Source organism: Silene latifolia, chromosome 11 (genome assembly GCF_048544455.1).
Source record: "Silene latifolia isolate original U9 population chromosome 11, ASM4854445v1, whole genome shotgun sequence".
In the NCBI taxonomy this organism is placed as follows: domain Eukaryota; kingdom Viridiplantae; phylum Streptophyta; class Magnoliopsida; order Caryophyllales; family Caryophyllaceae; genus Silene; species Silene latifolia.
In genome coordinates, this window is record NC_133536.1 from 38,632,690 (window position 1) to 38,649,224 (window position 16,535).

Here is a 16,535-nt window from a genome sequence, read left to right on the forward strand (position 1 = left end):
AGAGCTGCTGGTAGTAAGCCACAAAAGCAGCATTGACATTAGTAACTCCAATAACAGTATCACCATGATGGTTACAGATGTTGCCCACTATACTCTGTTGCTTTCTTTGTGCAATTTTGGCAAAAAAATAGCGAGAAGAGCAGTCATTAGACTTAATCCCCGAGATTTTTGCTTTTTGGTAAAGCATAGCTAACTCAGCTTTCTTGAGTGTCTTGTATATGTCCACTAGACCTACTTCCTCATCAAGTAAATTATGATCACAAGGTGAGGCATTAATACGCAGTTGACAATCTCTAAGCTTTGTTTCAGCATCAGTTACCCTCTCAGTAAGGCCATTGTATTCCTGTTTGTGCAGTTTACGCAGTTCAGTTCTAACAAAAGATAGCTTCCTGAATAGGATGTACATGAGAGAGCCAGAACAAGGTTTGGACCAACCATTAGTGACAGTAGTGATGTAGTTGGGACTGTCAATCTAGCAATTTAGGAAACTGAATTGCTTCCTTACCAATTGCTCCTCAAAAACATTAACAACCAAATTAAAGGGGAGTGGTCAGAAATACCCGGGGGTAAGAACTACAACATTTGAAGTAGGAAACTGTTGGATCCAATTGTGATTGACTAAAGCTCTATCCAGCCTAGACCACACTCTTGATCCATCATGGTGCTTATTAGTCCAAGAGTAGTCACATCCACTAGTGCTTAAATCATCCAGTTGACAATCCCTTATGCAATTGCTGAAGTCAAGAATTTCAGAAGGTTTAGGTGGGTGAGGGTCAATTCTTTCAGAGCATCCCTCACAAGGTTAAAGTCACCAAGAATTATCCAATTTATAGCAGAAATAGAGATTCCAGTTAGATGGTGCTAAAGGAGTTCTCTATCCTTAGCAGAGTTACAACCATAAACCATAAAAATATCCATCTTATGATTGGTAGCATTATGAACTATAGTACAATGGATACACTGCATAAGGATAACAGTAAGATGGTGCCAAAGGAGTTCTCCATCTATTGTTATATCACGCATCTAGTTTTAGTCGTTATGCTCCTTTTTTTCATCAATTTCCCGTTTTGCCCTTCTTTTACGGAGTAATATTTTAGTTTGTGTTTGGTGTTTAGATTAATTAGTGTAAGACCTAGTAAAACTAACTTGACTTGAATGATCCGTTTCAATAACCCAACATATATCAACACACACCCAAATAGATGACCTGAATTTAAAGGGCAACTCAAATTGTCCATACCCTATTCAAACTTGAATGTTTATTGTCCCATAAACTTGAAAACAACTTCATTAGCCTCGGATAAACTCAAATTGTCGCATAAACTCAAAAAAACAACTTCATTAGCCTCGGATAAACTCTCAAATTGTCGCATAAAAAAATTGTCGCATAAACTCAAAAACAACTTGAATGTTTATTGTCGCATAAACTCACATTATTGTTCTCACCCTTTATGTAAGTATGTAACTAGCTATCTTGTACCTTACAATTATATTAGACAAAACCAACTTGCTTTTTGTCTTTTGGCAAAAATTTTGGAATGACAATTATACGGTAGCATTGTCCTAATACTCATTAGCCGCGCTATTTACCAGAGTATTTGAGACGATTACGGAGTGAAACTTTTCTATACAATACTTCCACGCTACAAGGACAGGCTGCATGCCAAATGCCGTAGTGTTGTCAAGCCAGAATGTATAATACATAATGCATTGATCGCCGAATTTCTAGAGCTTTAACAGGAATGATTCTTAACCATAAGGAATACAAGCAAAAAATTTGATAAGCAAAAACGGAAATTATGGTATTCAAGACTCTTTGTTCTCTATTTTCACGTGGCGAATAACTTCTGAAGACAGTGGTCATCAGGATACTTCGGTAATTTTGAAAAATTAATAAGGAAAGTAAAGAAAGGATAAGAAGAAAACGGAAGGAATATTTAAAGGGCAAGAGGGATGAACAAATAATTACAGAGGCGGTGCTAAATCAACTCATACATTCGCGGACAACAAAATCGTTCAAAGGCCTCATGAACTTGGGAATCTGATTAATTGGCATCAGAGACATCTACTGTGTGTTTCCTTGGAGGGCCTGCACAATTTCGTCAGTTCTCGATTGTATGCCTTTGAGGTATTCTGTGAGAATACGCTGTTGGTAAGATCCTCCTTCCTGAGAGCGAACACAAAGAATAACTCAAGAAGCGTCTTTGAAGTAGGTAAAACTGTAAGAGAATGACATACAGGACACAGTTGTATGAAGAATGTTTATTCCTTACTGTTCGGATCAACACTCGCTCTATTCGTTTCTTGATCACAGAATTGAATTCTTCAGGCGTAACTTCTCCCTTGGCAATTGTCAGGCCATTGATCAACAGTGTATTCCATTCATTTTCTGGAGCTGCATTTGTAAAATTGTAATGTTCATTTATGAAATACATAATAGAGGAAAGCAGAAAAAACATAAGAAAATATACGAGGGAAACTGAAACATCAGGGCACCAAGATGAAATTAGCCCAACCGTAGGTAACCAAAGGGGAAAAAACCAGTGATAGGGATCTATGTAGATGAAAAAAGAGAGTACCTGAAATAATCGACTCAAGCAACTGCTCTGCTTTCAAAATTTCATTCCCTGTGCACATCACATTCGCAGATCAGATCTCACTATAGGGACTTTAGGCAGACCCCAAAAAATCAGCTGAACTTGAAGGGTTCTAGAATGCTGAATAGTCCCAAAACAGTTGAGCAATATATTTAAGCTGAAGGGATTCTGGCCACTTCTCTATGACAAAAAGATATACTCGAAAGCAACAGATGTTAACAGGAAATTCCAATTTAGAGATATGAAAGCCAAAACTGCAGTCATCTAAGAATAAGAGAAGAAGAGTCCATATATAGCTCACTAATGCATGGTTTGGGGTTGGGTCGGCCGATTCTCAAACAGTCTTAACTGAATTGTCCATACTGTAAAGAAGAAACAGTCTTTAGAATTGAATCCAGAACCATTCTGCAAATCCGAATTTATTCCCTAATCAAATCGGAAACTGAACCATGCAGCACTGATCTAGCAAGGAGCAACTAATAAAGTAGTTCGAGTACACCAGGCCAATCCACTGAGAGATGAACTAATGGAAAGGTTTCGTATAAAGTTTAGATGTGTTAGTAAACAAAAGGATGGGATGTATAAATTGATGGCCGGTGTCTTTCAGATGAGTTTGATTGTCCTGTCATCCATCATTAATTTCCGAGGTGTAGGTTTATACCTTTCTTGGCGTAACTACGTTTTGAAAGGACTCTTGACGCATAGAATTGCAAGACTTTTTGCAACATAGCCACGAGGCCTGGTTTATCCACATCTTCTTTTGCCTGCAAAAAGAAAGATGGACTAGCACATTATTTCTCCTTTTTACCGATTGTTGTCTTTTTAATACACTCCATCCATCTCAATCATTTATTTACCTTTTTAATTCTTTGGGAGGAGTATATTAATCAAATGTAAACAAACGTTTGGGACGGAGGGAGTAGTAAAACAAGAGGTAATATCATTTGGATGCCCCCAAACACATAAAGAAGCACTTGGGTCCCTACGATAAATTTCATGAAATTTGGACTTCAATAACACCATGTCACCACATAAGGAATCCCTTCCACCGTTAGTATCTACAAGACCACACCATAACCAATTGACACATATTGCGTCTTACGGCTATGGTACAGTGCAAGAGCATTTAACACAGAACACGTAAAAGAAAAGATACTCACTTGCCGTAGTTGTGCATTGACTTCTGAGAGGAAACCTTCATCAAGATATCCTTCTTGCTCTCTATGAATAAGCTCCTGCAGTAAATAACTTGATTAATTTTACTAATAGCTGCAGATCAGGTAGAATAAGTTATCAGAAATCTCAACTAGCTTTTCTAACCAAGACGAAACATAGTGACAACCGCACTAATTCTGATAGAGGACGTCAACCAAATATATATGGTTGATCATGCACAATTTACATTGAAAAGCAACTAGCAGTGAAGTGTAGGATAAGAGGAAACCAATTGACAAAATTCACACATGAAAACACGAACTATTTTATCAGAGATGAGAATACCAGATAGACTTGCCTGTTCCATTCGACTAAGAGCTTGAGGATCTCTCGGTGGCCAGGTAATTTCCTCTTCATCACCCACCACATGTTTGAGAATTGACTTTAGAACATCAGTGGCTGACTCAATTTTCTCCTACATTAAAAGTTGTGATCAACATTGTTTGCAAATAACAGGTAGAAGTGCAGGGATTAAATAGCAGTCATAAACATATGAGTGAGGATGGAGAAATAAAACTGGTACCTTGGTTTTATGAACAAGACGGTCCACTGTGCTCATCAGCGTTGCTGCTAGTTCCTCATAATCTTTCTAAATATGATCAACAAAATATTTGAGAAGAAAAATAAGCTTGTATGTCCAAAACGTACTATCACTTGTGGAAAAAAAAATCATCAAAATCATGTATAAAAAACCATGCTTTATCATCCTCCGATTTGCAGGTCTCAGTCCTTGCAGCAAGACGAATCCAGAAACCCTCGTTGAAAGCAAGAACATTCTCAGCAACTAGCTGAGGAAGCTGTTAAATTTAAAAGTAAATCAAATTTAGTCACAAGAAAATTTGATCAGTGAAACCTGAAATAAAGATCCACTCATCTAAACACAGAACAGTGAGTAAATATCACTCATGTCGAAAACAAAGTTAAAGCCACGAAAAATCAAATCCTTTTCAAAATGTGCATTGTCAAGTGTCTGTGTAAATAAAATGCAACACCTTGATTGAACTTGTCCAATTTTTCAAATCCTTAAGCTTGAAAAGTGCTTTAAGAAGGGCACCACGAAAAAATCAAATCCTTAAGCTTGAAAAGTGCTTTAGAAACAGCCCTTATATCAATTGATCCCTTTATAAGTGAACAATGAGTAGTAGTCACAACCCCATTTCCTTTTTAACATTATTTAAATCGGTTGTGAGCGTCGTCATAACTTGTGGCTGTCACAAGTATGAATTTGTGTAGAATATATTACAATTCATAATCGGTTGCATTACAATATCCAATGGAGCCAAAGACTCATTATTATTTGGGTCTTGATTATGATGGTATAAAGCAAATTGGTACACACTATGGATCTTTCTTTTTTCTTAGTTGTAAAGTAGTAGTCATTCGACGCAATTCATGATGCAGTTTTCATTTTGGATCATTCGGAAACATCCTCTCTTTGTTAGCAATGCAGGGGTGAGACTATGTACATCTAAACATCCCTATTTAGCCATATGTTGAAGCCCTTGATACAGTAGGATAATGTCGTCGTTATTGTTGCATAAATTAGGGTCATAGGACTAGTTTTCAGTTCGAAGTGGAGTCTCAGTTCTCGAACCTAAGACAATGCTAGTGCTAGACTCCTAATAGAGGTAGTAACAAAGTTTAAGGAGCTTGAGGCTATATGGAGTACAGCAAACTAAAGATTATGTGACGAGCAAGGCTCACTTTGTTAGGGTTGGCATCTCTTAAAGTATCGATAAGCCTATCAACTTCAACCGTCTTCTTGAATGCTTCCTCGGCATCTCGACTGACTGCACATACCAAATTTCTCCTGTTTAATATACCCAAACAACACCTTTTACGGTTTTACCATGAAATGCTCACCCATCCAGTAATCAAAACTTCAATTTTCTTAATCAAAGCATACATAAACTACTGGTGCTTAAACTAACAGACATGAAGCAATAAAACTGCAATTGAAATCGACGAAATTTGGCAATTCGTAATCACTAATAACAACATAAATATTCAAATAAGACCGCTATATGCCATGAGCAACAATGTATAAAAAGTGAATGAAAATAGCACCTGGGTTTCAATAAGAGAGAACATTGCTTCAGATTATTCAAGTTGAAAAGTCCATTTTTGCAAGTTTGTTTCAATGCACTCTGAAATTCCCCGGGAAAATAAAAAAAATCAGCAAGTCTTCCTTGTGACGGTCACATGCTTGTGACATCTCACAACCCCTTTTGTTTTTTATCGTTATTTAAATCGGTTATGAGACGTCACAAGCTTGAAAGAAGATTGACAGAATAGAAAGTGCAGAGAGTGAGAACCTTATCATGGAGTGAAGAATGTGATGAGTAAGTGCGGGAGGAGCATGGCGTTATCACTGCAATGGAGGAAGCCATGTTTGTGAAAGAGAGATGATTAACCAGAAATTTTGGATGGTGGAAATTTGCACTACTACTTTGGATATCTGGGCTTTCACGTACTTAGTTACTTACCATTGTAGTAACAGTTAATTGGGCTGGAGCTAGTTTTTATTTACAGACTCGGCAAAATTGACCGACCCGTACCCAATTTGTATCAGAATAGAGGATACGAATTTGACATGCAATTCAAATTGATCCGACCCAAATGTTGTTGATGTATAATGGTCATTATCTCTAAGACTCTAACTAACTTGATAACACTCTGACACGACCTCGAAATGATCTGGACTGTGATAGGAAATCTGTGAAAAGATTAAATATTTGTTAATTTATTTTTAAGAATACTAGTTGGAATGCCGCGTGCGTAGGCATCCAACTCTTGATTTTTTCGCGAAATTGTAAAACGATTCAAAGACATATAAAATGAACATATGTCTTATTCAAACAAAATTTGCAATATACAAAATACATGCATTGTACATTCGGGGTTATGCTTCTATTTACACAACAGTTTCATGTGAAATATGTTATCCATTACCGTCGTTGCACGACAATAATCTTTCAACTGTTTCCGAAACTATTTGAAGCATTGGCTTTAATGTATCTATGTTCCAATACGTGTTACTTATGTTTCAATTGTTCTTAGTCGTAGGGCTGAGCAAAACCGGATATCGGATCCGGATTTCAAAACCGGATCGGATATCCGAATGTAAAATTTTCATTTTTCTTGTTTCACATCCGATCCGAATAATTCGGATATCCGAAAATCTGGAATCCTAAAATTCAGAGATTCAAATTTCGGAATCCGGATTCGATCCGGATTTAAATGCACAGTAAAAATTCCACTGAGGCTGGTGGTATTTAACTATTGGCAGGCTAAAACTAAAGGTAATTTTGGTCCATTTCGCATTTTGCAACCCACTAAAAAAGGTAACGTCTTCGATTGCGTAAATTACAAGTCTCGATCGCATAAACTATAAGTATTAATTGCATAAATTACAAGTCTTTATTATAAATTTCAAAATAGTCTAAAACCGCATAAACTAAACATAAAGTTTTCCTTTTATATATATATATATATATATATATAAATTTTTAAAATTCGGATCGGATTCGGATATCCGGTTTTAAGAAAATCACAATCCGCATCCGATCCAGTTTATTCGGAAAAAATCGGATCGGATATCCAATTTAAATGGTATCCATATATTCAGATTTTTTTCCCGGATTTCGTATCGGATTCGGAAAAAATATCGGATCGGATATTTTTTGCTCAGCCCTACTTAGTCATAGTAATTTAAGGTTCTGTTTGACATGCCTTTTCAGGTACCTGTTTTGACTAAAGTAACTTTTTTGTCAAAAATTTTAGGTAGCTTATTATTTTGATAGTTTTTCATTAGTAACTTATTAGCCAAATAAACTACCTGAAATGAAATGCTACATATGGTAGCATTTTAGATTTCAGGTACCTTATTCTATGTTATATTACTTTTTTACCCCTTCAATCCATAATATAGTAAATAATTATTTTATCCTTTTATGTCATTTCACCAAAATAAGCTACCTTTACAGTTAGTTTGTCAAACATTGTTTTATATAATCAGTCAGCTTATCAGCTTCTAATTTTCAACTACCTTATCAGTTACATTTTCAGGTTTCAGTTAGTTTTTTACTTTTAAGGTACCTTTTCAGCTCGTTTTACCAAACAGAGCCTAAGTTCAGAACATCAAGTTTATATGTCTTGCAAATAAATTGTAAGCTTTGCGAGCAAAGTTCTTTTGTATCGGGCATAAACTTAGAAGATGTTCCAATAACGTCACACATTTAGAGGTATTTCCAGTTTCATGTGTTTAAAGTTTAAACCTATGCCCTAAACTCATCATTTAACTTGTACATAGATTCCAATTGGTAGTTTGATTTGCTTAAGACATCATTCAATATAATTGTGAGGTTAACCTCTAAAAAACAACGAGACGTATTCATTGAGTCTGAAATAGAAAATTTTCAGTAATTTCGAAAGGAAATTTTTTTACACATATTTATATAGCAAAAATGAACCTATAGTTTAAGAGACATACCATTAAGAGTAGATCACAAAATATACCAAGTATACTTCATATGAAAGCTACACTACCATATACAGAGTATATATTAGTAAAAACAAAAGGTATATCTAATGCATACATGTGGCAAATACTTGTGCATACATGTGGCAAATACTTGTAGTCGGATAGACATATGATTTCCATATCAATTTACTTATTATTTAGTGAACACATACTTGATTTTATCAGACTTATTGTATCCTTATTTTTTGTGAGCCATTTATGTTTCCTTTTATACAAAAGTCCTACGAAGTAATTTTCTACAACCTTATAACACACACAAATAGGGCATGTTGATAATATAATCATCTTCATCGCTTATACTTAACATATATATAATTTATCTTCATAAATCTAAGTTAACAACTTTGTCGAAATATACTGGTCATCATTTCTATAGCTGATTTTTTTAAACACTTTACATAAGAGTGCACCACTAAATGCATTTTATAAGTACAAAGGTACATGCGATTATATAGCACACTCGTAACATGGAAAATTCGACACAATTGACATATGTATTATATAAACGGTAAAAGAACTTTTTATTTTGATCAGAAAAAAAGCTGAGTGACTTTTTGATGACCTGATGACGAATATAGTATCAAAGCATGATCAAATTCCTTGTGAAGATATTTGAAAGAAGAAACTCTCACTCAATTTTTCATTCCTTCCCTCAAAATACATTTGTAAACACAAACACTCACAAGTCACAACCTACACTCTAAGAGCCAAATCATGTCTATACATATAACTATTAGCAATGAAGAATTTGAGCAAAAAAAAAAAAAACATTTCGTTCAAGCACGATCTCTCTTCGCCACAAGAAGACCCTCACCTCTTATCAGGTAAGATTTAAAGTGGTCAACCAATCAGAAGTAAAAAAAAGCATCCTATTATTAAATTTCAAGTTCAATTACAATGATTTCTTAACAACACGCAACATACCTCACGAGTAAAACAACTTCATGTTTATTTAGTATGATTTCTTTCAGGGGTTTCTTGTAATACCCGTTCTTTTAGGGACCCGTTGACCAACGCTGACCGACCTTTGGGGGCAGACAATAGCCCTTAGTGATGCGTGCCGGAGTTACCTTGTTCCTTGATTGCCTTTAGAAGTGAGTGGTACTCTATAGAGTAGAGGCTACTCGATCGAGTAGCTTGGGTACTCGGTCGAGTTAGGGCCACTCGATTGAGTAAGTGGGTTACTCGATCGAGTAGCGTCTTTTCAGCGAGGGTTTATAATCGTGTTTCGAGAAATCGTAAATCATTTCCGCCTCCTTCCTTCAGACCTAGATGTCACCTCCGTCCTTTCCCTTCACCTTAATTCCTTCCATGGGAGCCTTTGAGGATGCTAGTGCCTTGTGGATGGGTTGCTTGAGTCGGGTAGCGGTCTTAACGCCGATCTAGGATGCGTAGGTATGTCATCCTCATCATCTTTGTCTTTGTTGTTCCTTGTAGGGTTGTGTTGGTAGTAATAGGCTTGTATACTATTTGTATAGGGATTGCTTGCTTGGTTGATGTCGTATGGTTAATCGAGGAATCGCTGCTTTTGGTTAAAGGTAGGTTCGCCTACTCAGTCTCTGTTGGTTGTTTAGAGTGTCGGTTGTTGTTATTGATTGTTGTTGTCGTTGCTGTGGTTGTTGTTGTTGTCGTTGCTGTGGTTGTTGTTGTTGTCATTGTGGTTGTTGTTGTTGTGATACAGCTGTTTGTGACTGATTGTCTGTGGTTCTCGAGGTGCGTCCTCGGCTGAGTGGAGTCACTTGCGGGAGTGGCTTCACGCCCTAGTTTCGCCCTCCGTGGAACCCGCCATGGGAGGGGATGTGTACATTAATGGGACATGGTTTATCGCTCGGTATGATGAGCGGGGATTTGGTGGGTACGGCTGCGGTCCCCCACTGGCAGGGCTGGTTCAGTGGACAGTCGGGGACGGAGATTGGTTGGAGTGGTTGTGATTGTGTGTGTGTGTTTGATTGTGTTTGTAGTATGTTGATGATTGATTGTTGTATCTTGCCTCAGTTACTGACCTTGTGTGGTTGTCTTGTTTGTCTTGTGTGTCTGCCGTGATCCCTTATGGTGAGCAGTCCGTATTAGCAGGTGTTGTCTTGGATGGTTGCTGGAGTCCTGCCTGGGATGAGTCCTCACGAGTTATGACAGTAGTATATAGTTGATGAGTTGTATCTTTATTTAGTAGCTTGGCTGTAACACTTGTAAAATAACTGTAATTGTTCTTCTATCGACTTTTGATGATTACTTGCCTCGGGTAACCGAGATGGTGATGCCCTTATATGCTAAGGAAGGTCTGGTTAAGGCTCCTCGGTATATGGGGGTGTCACAAAGTGGTATCAGAGCGACGATAATGGAACCTGTAACAAATGGATCTAATGAACGTAGTGAGCCTAATAAAATGGACCTGGTGTATGTATAATGGGAGCCCCAGACGATGCTAGATTTTGGGTGAGTAGACGCCCTCATTTCAAAATCTTGACCCCATTGTGCTTAAGCCAGTCACTGGGTATGGGAATGTTGAGTCGGCAACTATGTACCTTATGTGTATGGTGATTATGTTGGAATTGGTTGTGGTCGAGTCTCTGTTGAAGTTAGCATGTGCGTAATAGTTAAGTTAGAATCATGCATGGTAAAGTTTTGATGGAGTTAGTATGTGTGTGTGAAGATAATGAGGAACGTGAAAGGTTTTATACGATAGAAGTATGTGACAAGAGTAAAAATGTGTGATGCGATATGAAATGTGGTAATGACTGTGTTTGTTTGAAGTCGTTAGTCATGATAGTGTCTATACGGATCTATAAGTTTTATAATAGTGCTAATGATGATAGTTAAAGAGTTGTAGAATTGTAATGAGAAGTACCAAATGTTAATGGATGAATGTGATACATGTATGGCTGAAAGCTTCCGCATGTGATGTGATTAATTTGAGTAGATTAGTTGCTTAGGTTGAAGCATAATCAGGTTGCTAGTACACTTGAATGATGCCTGTAAAATTAATGTTAAATGAGTGATTAGAGTAATGTGATTTTAGGTTTATTAGCGGAGTAGTAGATAAAGGTTTAACTATGAGATAATGCATTAGATGTATACATAAACGAGTTAATAATGTGGTAAACAATGTGGTGTGGAGTTCGCCGTAGAATGATATGATATGAATCTTAGTTGGTGAAACCGTTACGATACAATTGAGTAGTAGTGGAATAATGTGAATGAATATAATAACCAGTGACGACTTCCGAACTTGGTTTGGAATCGACACGTGATGCTGTTTTGCAGGAATCTTCAGTTAATCTTGTAATTCCGACCGTGTACCCAATCTTACTTGACCGAGTATGAGTGCCTACTAGACCGAGTAGACCTCACTCGATCTAGTTAGGAAGCTATGACGTCGAAGATGTAGGAATTCCCTATGGAAAACCGACCGAATAGCCCCTACTCGATCGAGTAGAGGGCACTCGATCGAGTACCCAATATACTCGATCGAGTAAGCTACAGTACCCGGGTGGTTGCGGAATTCTTATACTCTTTTCCCATCTTTCTTCTCTTCATTCTAATTCATTCATAAACCCTAATACCTTCATATCTGTCATCTTGCTCTCAAATCTTGTGCTTGTGGTGATTTATTTGGTGATTTCCTTTGCTTATAATTGTTCTTTCACTTTCTATTTGATCAAGGTATGAATTTTCTTCCTATTTTAATGTTTTCATCAATTAGAAACAATTAGGATGATAGAAAACTCTTAAAATTCGATTTATATGTGAGAAAATTTGCTTGTAATTGTTGTAATATGATCTAGATGCTTCACTTTTATGATTATTGTTGTTTATAATACAAAACTCAAATAGAAATTGCATATATTGGTGACTAAATTTTCTAGGGTTTGAGAAATTGAATTGATTTTTGGTTGTCTTTTACATGTTGAAGGATGAAATCTGAGTAGTGTATGTTGTACATATCATGTGGGAAGTTGATTTTTGTGATTTTCACCTCAAAATTTGTCTTAAAACTCCGTCTTAAAAGTGCCCCAAACTGAAATTCGTCTCATGTAATTGCAAAATTGGATGGTATATGAGTATGTTTTGAAGGTATGAGTCTTAAAAGTAGTAGTGGTCGAGTTAATTCATAATAACTATGTTAAATTTTCACAGCTGTGAAGACCGTCTGAACTTTGAAAATTGGAATTTTTACTTGTCAATTGGGAATTGTTGGTGAAGGTGTGTACTTAGATGATCCTTTCATGAGCAAATATGTGTCCTTTGTATGTTTTGGTACATATATGCGGTGTATTTAAATTATATGTTGAAACAGATGCCGAGACTAAACTTGGGGACCAGACAAAGTAAGAGGGGTAGGGCTTCCCAGCCCGAAGTTGGGGAGGGTAGTGGACCAAAGGTACCACTGTATGCTGCAGTATCCTTCTGTGGTCTTTGTAGACTTACACAATGGGAAAGGTTTGTAGCCTTACAATCCCGTAAGATGAGACCGACTCGTTGTGTGGACACGACCCTTTTAGAGGACTTGGGGATTGAGACGGATGTCCGTCATATTTTTGAGACTTTGGGGTTCACTGGGCTATACCGTTTACGGAAGCATTCTTATGCTTTTCTGACCTTGGAGTTTATGAGCTCGTTTAAATACAAGCCGACTGAGCAGACTATCCAGTTCCATCTTGTGAATGCCAGTTTTATGTTAACCATGGACCTGTTTTCTTCCCACCTTGGTTTGGCTAAGCCTTCCAAGGATGCCCTTCGTGACATACCGTCTGAGTGCGAGGTTTGCCGCCTTATGCCCTGCATTACCGGGAAATCAGCTCCCACCGCTAGTAACATATTGATCAACGATGTGCAACATGTTACCTTGAGGATCTTTCTTCGTGCTGTGTCGTGTCTCCTTTACGAGAGGTCTGATATGAGTAAGTTAAACTCCCACGAGTTGTTGCTTCTGATGGCTTACCTTAACCCTGAGCGGACTGAGAGGGTGATCTTTATTGCTCCCGCTGTGGTTTGTGCCAGTCTTGCTTTGATGGCCTCCTCTAGTACTAGGATCTTGAGTTGTGGTGCTATTGCTACCCGGTTAGCTGAAAAGCTAACTTCCTTTGAGGGTTCCTTCGAGTACGTTCCCTTAGTAACCCCGGTGCCTACCATGGATAGAGATTATTTCCTCGACTTGAAATGGTTGAGAACCTTGGCGGATGGTAGCCTAGCATGGAGGGTGTGGGGCATGAGCTGGATGAAGATACCGGCTCCTGAGCACCTCCCACCGACTGAGCCTTTAGCTGCGACCGTGGTAGCTGCCGATTCTGATGAGGAGGAGGATGAGGATGCACCTCCGGCGAGATAGACGTATTTCATTGACCAGACGATCCTTCAGGTTATGCCCGAGCCGAGGAAGGGAGAGAAATGTGAGAGTTGCAGAGGATAGACCCATTATAGGGAGGGGACCATGTCGTGTGAGGGAGAGGATGGCTGAGACACAGCCACGACCGACAACACCAACACAACACCCGTTTCCTTGTTACCCTTACCTTGATACCCCGGCGACGCGTGACAGCTACCTGGCAGAGAGAGTGTCCTCTACCCTGACACTCCAGAACATGCACGAGATGGCATACACTCAGGGTATTGGGACCGAGGGACCGCATCCAGTGTGGTGGAGGGGAGTTGGTGACTACAGCGGGGTTTTCCACTCCTACGGGGTGGATATGTCCACATGGGGAGCACCTCAGTCTTATCCTTACGGCGGTTTGACCCCATGGTACGTGAGTCTAGAGGTTGGAGCAGGGGATGATGCGGGTCTTGGAACTTCAGGGGCAAGTACCTCAGGTGGTGACGGAGCGGAGGATTATGTCATGGATGAACAACAACAGCAGCAGGAGTGATGCTCCTTTCTTCCTCTTTTGATTATGGTTGTTAGATGTGTTGGATATTAGTTTATTCCATTTCGTACTTATTATGTTCGATTTGTATTGGTGGCCATAAGGCCGTATTAGTTTTCCTAGACTTGTTGGTAGGATTTATGGTCGGGATATCATCCAACTTGCGGTTATGCGATTGTATCTATATATTTTGGTGTTGTGTTAGGAAGTTTTGCGGTAATTTGACCTGTGGCCACTCGACAGAGTGCCCCGCACTCGATTGAGTAGCTGGAGGTGTGACAATTAAAAAGTATTCTGATCTCGGACTACTCGATCGAGTAGCTAAGACACTCGATCGAGTAGGTCCAGCTCGATCGAGTACCTAGTACACTCGATCGAGTAGAACTGTTGCAACAACTTTTCGAAAAATAAATTGTTTGATTATTTCTATTTTTGCATATTTGGATACTTCAAATGGTTATTGAAGGTTAGTAACATGTTTGGGTCGACTTATTAGTTATGTTTGGGTCCATGCTTGACTTATAAATGATGTTTTGTGGGAATAGATGTGACATAAAGGTTTCTTTTATTGCATTCACAAGCAAAGGCCGATATTATAATAATTTTGTTGTATACTATACTGATTTCGTTGTTTGTTTGTAATGTTAGCTGTTGTCTCTGTTATAATTCTAGCATGAAGTTATAATTATTTTAATTGTTTTGATTAGTAATTTGTATGTTTAAGTAAAAGTTAAGTAATTTACAATGACAAGATAGAAATAAAGAGATAAGTGTGTCGAGAACGGTAATAAAATGTTTGAATCACGCAGTGTAATAGGATCGTTGTGTGACATGTTTGATGTTGGTAGTTGTGTGCAAGTGAAAGTATAATCTCGTAGTTGCGTGGCTAAATGATTGGAGTAATAGTATAGTTGTTGGTCGTGTTGGTACATGTTGTGAGTTGGTAATTCAAGTTGTGGGTTGTAGAAGTTGGTGTATGTGGTGTGTCGAACATGATGATGATGACGTAGTGGGGTAATGCTTCTAGAGAGTAGTAACCTGTGTCGGGAGAACAGTGCTATCAACCTTAAATTCTTGTCGTGAGATTGGGGAAGGGTGAGTTGAACTTCGGGGACGAAGTTCTTTTTAAGGGGGGAAGACTGTAATACCCGTCATTTTAGGGACCCGTTGACCAACGCTGACCGACCTTTGGGGGGAAGATAATAGCCCTTAGTGATGCATGCCGGAGTTACCTTGTGCCTTGATTGCCTTTAGAAGTGAGTGGTACTCGATAGAGTAGAGGCTACTCGATCGAGTAGCTTGGTTACTCGGTCGAGTAGGGGCCACTCGATCGAGTAAGTGGGTTACTCGATCGAGTAGCGTCTTTTCAGCGAGGGTTTATAATCGTGTTTCGAGAAATCGTAAATCATTTACGCCTCCTTCTTTCAGACCTAGATGTCACCTCCTTCCTTTCCCTTCACCTTAATTCTTTCCATGGGAGCCTTTGAGGATGTTAGTGCCTTGTGAATGGGTTGCTTGAGTCGGGTAGTGGTCTTAACGCCGATCTAGGATGCGTAGGTATGTCATCATCATCATCTTTGTCTTTGTTGTTCCTTGTAGGGTTGTGTTGGTAGTAATAGGCTTGTATACTGTTTGTATAGGGATTTCTTGCTTGGTTAATGTCGTATGGTTGATCGAGGAATCGCTGCTTTTGGTTAAAGGTAGGTTCGCCTACTCAGTCTCTGTTGGTTGTTTAGAGTGTCGGTTGTTATTTATTGTTGTTGTCGTTGCTGTGGTTGTTGTTGTTGTTGTTGTTGTCGTTGCTGTGGTTGTTGTTGTTGTCGTTGTGGTCGTCGTTGTTGTGATACAGCTGTTTGTGACTGATTGTCTGTGGTTCTCGAGGTGCGTCCTCGGCTGAGTGGAGTCACTTGCGGGAGTGGCTTCACGCCCTAGTTTCGCCCTCCGTGGAACCCGCCACGGGAGGGGATGTTCACATTAATGGGACAAGGTTTATCGCTCGGTATGATGAGCGGGGATTTGGTGGGTACAGCTGCGGTCCCCCTTTGGCAGGGCTGGTTCAGTGGACAGTCGGTGACGGAGATTGGTTGGAGTGGTTGTGATTGTGTGTGTGTTTGATTGTGTTTGTAGTATGTTGATGATTGATTGTTGTGTCTTGCCTCAGTTACTGACCTTGTGTGGTTGTCTTGTTTGTCTTGTGTGTCTGCCGTGATCCCTTATGGTGAGTAGTCCGTCTTAGCAGGTATTGTCTTGGATGGTTGCTGGAGTCGTGCCTGGGAGGAGTCCTCACGAGTTTTGTCTTATCCACCCACATGGGTAATA

General features: G+C 38.9%; 1 protein-coding gene across 1 annotated transcript; it reads right to left on the reverse strand.

Annotated features, from left to right (window-relative positions):
• Positions 1 to 1,763: 1,763 nt before the first annotated feature.
• Positions 1,764 to 6,305, reverse strand: LOC141611544 (uncharacterized). Its single transcript, XM_074430110.1, has 11 exons — positions 6,128 to 6,305; positions 5,880 to 5,959; positions 5,517 to 5,622; positions 4,511 to 4,609; positions 4,336 to 4,401; positions 4,111 to 4,227; positions 3,758 to 3,832; positions 3,259 to 3,361; positions 2,580 to 2,627; positions 2,274 to 2,395; positions 1,764 to 2,167 (listed from the first exon to the last, which is right to left on the reverse strand). The coding sequence occupies exons 1-11, from the start codon at positions 6,200 to 6,202 to the stop codon at positions 2,066 to 2,068; spliced, it is 993 nt and encodes a 330-aa protein (XP_074286211.1). The 5' UTR covers positions 6,203 to 6,305; the 3' UTR covers positions 1,764 to 2,065.
• Between the last annotated feature and the right edge of the window lie 10,230 nt (positions 6,306 to 16,535).